Raw genomic sequence first — 5,679 nt, forward strand, 5'->3', positions numbered from 1 at the left:
TTGAGAAAGATATTGGCTTGTTGCAAAGACCCTTTAACCACGGATGATACTTTGTGAACCGCTTTGAGATGACCTACAAACTATATTGTGATCAAACGGTAAAAAAGAACCTCGAATTATTGTTATTATTATTATTATTATAGAGGTCCTATGTACTTGACCATTTATGTTTAAACCATTGTGGTTGCGCTATGAATTGACCACTGAGAAACTGTTAAGGCCTAGACCATGGTTGTTCTGTCTACTACGACACACTTATGACTTATAGACCATTAAGGCCTCAGTGTAAGTAGTCTCGCGTATCGCATCCTCGTGGCACACTGAGCCTTCAATCTTTCTATGACTTGTTCCAGGGTTGCAGATAGCGAAAGTGATCTTGACCCTTGGAGTATTGAGGATGCACGTATCGGAACGCCGTGATGAACCGATTGCCAGAGCTCAAATCTTAATGGTCTTATGGTCTTATATGTATCCTGCCATTTGAAAAAAACTATCAATTCTCCAACCGTGTTGGATCTATGAACTGTAACTTTCATGTAAAAAATATGGTATGCTCTTTGTGCAGGACAACTGAGTAACTATCAAGGTGTCATCTATGGCAGACTCTTTGTGCTGGACCACTGAGTAACTATCAAGGTGTGACAATTTGATGAAACAACGGTCAGAGCTCAGACCCCGATGGTCTAATGTGTCTTTGGACTTTTGATAGAGCCATCAAGTATCTTGCTCTGCAGGTCCTACGTCCGAGACTATTAATATGAAAAATTGGTGGTTCTCTGTACTTGGACACGGGCAGAGGCCCATAACTTACCCCCGAATTAAGGAAGAAAAGTCTTTCTATCCGTGTATGTTTTATAAGCCTAACTAGTCTTTAGCAGCAGTCCGTGTATGTTGTTATCACAGAACGTAGTTAATGAGCATAGCCAATCAATATTACCCATAGTTCTAGCGGGGCCTTGATCAATCACTCAATCAGATTAATGGCCATTTTAACTATCACCATGGAGTTGGTTATGTCTTTTTCATCCCTAACGGTTATATTTGATAAATTGGTGTCTTAAAAGATGATTGGGTTGTTGATGAGTTAGTATGTATGAACAGCATTGTTAGTTTTCTTGACCTAATGTTAACGTATTTGCGAATAAAAAAAAATCTGTGTGTTTTCAATATCAAGACACATCAAACCATAGATTTTGGAAAAAGAATTCTAAAAATAAAATGAATAATATTTTATTACGTGTATGTCTTTAATATTAATATTGATAGTTATTTCCACATGATCATATATATGCAAATATTAATATGGACTATTATAAAACGTTTGCTTGTAACGAAGGGTGTCAGAACTACGATAATACTTCAATAATATACATCGGTTTCCGTTTAAAATATCGTCTTTAAAAATACGGGTGACAGCTATTTTGTTGTATCTGTGTGGTAGAATGATTACTCTAGTGTATTTAAAATCATTTTGAAAAATTCTATGAATATCCATTTTCGTTAATTATCTCAGGAATAGCTAACTTGCTAAAAAAACGTTGACTTTATAATTAAAACACTCAAAACAGTTTAAACTAAAATCCATTGTAACATTTTGTTATGTTTCATTTCGGAAATTAAAATTGTTGCGAACACGTATAACCTGGCATTTAATTACTTGTGAAAATTAAGTAATGACAGTGCAACACTCCGAAGCTAACTAAACGTCGCGCTTTACACGGTAATGATACGGATACTCGATGTACTGACTGAGTAAACTCGACTAACGAGATATATCGTGTTCGTACCTATCGGGGCCGATCTGTAACATAATTTATCACTACGTAAACCGAGAAAGCATATACATCACAGCCAAACGTATACGGAAAGGCTGTTAATATCCCAGTTGTGCTCTTTCCTATATAAATCGATAAGGTGTATTCATATTTATTCTTTCTATTTCAGGATATATATGCATCTATGAGAGCTTCATCGTCACGTGCCGTCCGAGACAGACTAATTCATCGATAAATGTCACGGGGTGGTACCGTAGTCATTAAGGGTCCAGATTGGAGATTGTGATATTTACGGAACCCAGATTGATTCGAGTGTGATGTAATGCATTAGAATATTGGACGGTGCTATCTAGCGGTCGCAAATCAAAGCGAACCATTCTCAGCCATGTGATTGGGAAGGAGTTTAGATAATGTGTATTGTGTTGTGGGCTTTACACGTCAAACATATTCAGGTCCAAAGAAAACATCACTTTTTTGCATGATTCGGAAAAGATATATATATATATATATATAGTGAACATCCGGTCCTACATTTTGTAGTCTTGTTATAGGTGTTATGCCATCAAACGCCACACGCTTTCCTTAAAAAAAGGGAACACGTCTTGCCATTCAGACTTCCATGGACTAGTTTGACTCAACACCATTACATATAAAGTTCGTTGGCGATAAGGAATTTTACACTCCATAAAGAAACATCATGGTAACATCGATGGAACACATGCAATATTACATGGAAAATGGCACCATTCCGTACTCGGAATATCCTGACATTTCACGTATGTCGTCCCATCCTGTTGGCAACGTCAGCAATGGGTCACGGGGATTCCCAATGCTCGAGGATATAAATAACTACCACCTGATTCCCGTGATGGTGTATGTTTGTATTCTATTTGTTGTTGGTGTACCAGGAAACCTTTTTGTCTGCTTTATTTACTACTTTAAATGGACCAAGAAAACGTCCCGCGTGTTCATCCTGGCTCTAGCTGTGTTTGATCTCATCAACAACCTTGTTTCGCTTCCAACGGAGATTGCTCTTCTGTCAAACTTCCACAACTTCGACTATCCAGTGTTGTGTAAGGTGTCGAGATTTTTAACGTTCTCCATGAACAGCGCTTCCGCTACGGTTCTGGTAGGTATAGGATGGGACAGACTTATGGGGATCTGCTATTGGTCGAAAATGCGACCAATGAAAATTCGAACAGCAAAATGTATAAGTGCCGGAGCTGTTATTCTTGCCTTCACTACTGGGTGGCCAGCGCTGTTCATATACGGAACGTTTACAAATCCATACAAACCGGAACAAAAGACATGTCTATATGCAAATGAGTATGTAGGCTCAATATATACAACTATATTTGCATGGTATGTTTTATGTTCAAATCTAGTATACGACACAGTTTTAGCGGTTCTGTACTTTATCATAGGTCGACATATAATGGCTCATCAATCCAGCGGCAAGAACGGGTTAGATAGATTTGGACCGGTCAGAAGATCGAGTGCCATGTCAAATTCTAGTGTGTGCGAGGATTTATATCTGGCAGATAATCTAATGATAAAGAACGGTAAATGTAAGAAAGGGAAATTTATATGGAGATCCAATAGTTTTAATACCAAACAATATAACAGTGTTGAGAATTTAAGAAGGAATACCATGGAAAATCCCAAATCTCTGAATCAATCCAAACCATTACGTCCTAGTCGAAGTCCCACGTTGTCCATCAGTCCTAGACCATCGGCATTTAGTCAGACGTTTTCATCCTCAAGCGGAAGTTACGTCACAGGACGCCGATACAGAACCGGGAAAACAACCACAACGCTTTTTGTCGTTACTTTAGTGTTCATCATATCATTCGTGCCTTACTCTGTCATATCCATAACGAGGCTAAGTAATGTAAAAGTATTCTTATACCAAAACGCGTCCATCGTCGGCAAAGTGTTGTATCAACTTTTCTTACGAACATATTTATTAAGTAGCGTTCTGAACCCTTTGATCTATAATGGGTTTAATGCTAAATTTAGGGCCGAGTGTAAACTGCTTATAAAGACGTTGCTGTGTTACCTATGTAGTAAGTGTTCAAACCGTTGACGAGAGAAGAGGACAGTGTAGAAAGTAACATTTGTTTATGAGGTAAATTGTATGTGAAGAGTGGAGCTTGGTACACTGTGACATGAACGTATACAAACTCAAAATGAGGGTGTCCTTGTTGCAGTAACCATGTCAACTATTAATTAAAGATATGTGCTTCCTTGTAGCTTTTTATCTCCTTTTACAAAGAGTACTACCAAATGATAAGTGCCGATATGGGTCATCTGGTGGTTTCATCGATAAGTATATTTTGTAAAATTGCACCTTTCTGTTATGCCGTCATGGAGACCATCCGAGACATGAGGGGGATAACATCGGGGACAAATTCCATAAATGTCCTCTTTCGACAAAACTGCGTAATATTTTGTGGAGATTTCTTCAGTGTTTTGATGTGTTGTGTAATCTTAAAGCTTCGTAAAGCAACACTGACCGACAAAGTTAGCACATGGTTGATATAGTGTTATCAGCGATAGCCATCAGGTCCCGGATGGACATAGCTTGGTAATAGTAAACCAGTGATTAGGGAAAAGTCAATTAAATACACCAAAACCGAGCAAAGCTTATATCTTTTCACTGCTATAAACTGGTTGAAACGTATTAGATTAATGTGTTTTTCGGATGTATTCTGATTTGAAAATTCTGTTTTTTAATTGACAACAATTTTACTAATCTCTGGTAAAAAATACCCAAACTTTGCGCAACCTGGGCCAGAAGGTCTAAAATGGCAAATATCATGTAAATATCTGTTATTGATGGTCATCTCTAGCTTCCCATGGCTTTGAGACACAAATGACAGGTGAACACGGACGCAGGCTTTGGTGACATAACGTTAAGACTTATTTTTACATAGTACAACAAGCCATTAATAATCATCTGATATACAATGTTTAAGGTAGCATATAGCCTTAACTGTTGATCCTGATATGAGTTAATTGGAATAAAGAATTACATTGTACGTATACACGTATCGGGATCTATCTAGTTCAAGTTATGCATACACATTATGTCGTCGTAAAATTCACAAGAAATCCCTGAATGTATCTAGTGATGAAATTACATACTGTTAACCAATTAAGTAAATGAAAAGTTAGCTGTATTGTGATAAATGTTGTAGACTTTTTGAGGTTGGTTTATTAAATGTGCAAAAGCTCTTAAATTTCTCCACTAAGCTATTCAGTATTACAATATTCTATATTTACATTTGCTCTGTATCCTTCCATTGCAATGCATTGAGGAGGCAACTGTTGTTATGAGACAATAACAACATTTGCTTTTGTAACGTTATCAATCTCTATTGTGACGTCATCAAATTTCATTGTTGTCAAGACTTAATTTGCTTTACAAAGAACTGTTCGAAAAAACTAAATAAAGCGTAACTACTCTATCAAACTGTAAATATAAATAACGAATATTTTACCAAATATTGTTATTGTCCTATAACACATATTTCTATTGCTGACAAACTTACATAAAGCCCTATTTTATTAGGTTTGACATCGTCAGCAATGTGTGTAATAGGACCATAACAACATTTGCTAAAACATTGATTGCTTAAGTAAAAGTGGAAATGCTTGCGGTTTCTGCGTTATATAAATGCACGCGAAATATCCACACGCGAAAATGTAAAAATAGTTTTAAAACGTTATCAACAGATAGATGAGCTATATGATAAATACAGTTAAGAACCGTTGCCATAGCGAAAAATACTTACCATTCTAATTTTAAAGAGTTCCAATGTGAACATTTTCACATGCGAAAATGTCTACTCTTACAGCAACTCATCAATGGCTGTATAGTTATAAAAATCTTCATTATGCT

The 5,679-nt window shown here is 36.7% G+C and overlaps 1 protein-coding gene across 1 annotated transcript; it reads left to right on the forward strand.

The window, feature by feature from the left end:
* Positions 1 to 1,947: 1,947 nt before the first annotated feature.
* On the forward strand, positions 1,948 to 5,190 carry LOC110444881. Its single transcript, XM_021489235.1, has one exon. The coding sequence runs from the start codon at positions 2,473 to 2,475 to the stop codon at positions 3,859 to 3,861; it is 1,389 nt and encodes a 462-aa protein (XP_021344910.1). The 5' UTR covers positions 1,948 to 2,472; the 3' UTR covers positions 3,862 to 5,190.
* Positions 5,191 to 5,679: the final 489 nt, after the last annotated feature.

Source organism: Mizuhopecten yessoensis, unplaced genomic scaffold, assembly GCF_002113885.1.
Source record: "Mizuhopecten yessoensis strain PY_sf001 unplaced genomic scaffold, ASM211388v2 hete_36184414, whole genome shotgun sequence".
Classification (NCBI taxonomy): Eukaryota; Metazoa; Mollusca; class Bivalvia; order Pectinida; family Pectinidae; genus Mizuhopecten; species Mizuhopecten yessoensis.

What these genes read in the sequence shown, in the direction of transcription:
- LOC110444881 (XM_021489235.1), top strand. Translation starts at nt 2,473, where the DNA reads ATGGTAACATCGATGGAACACATGCAATATTACATGGAAAATGGCACC.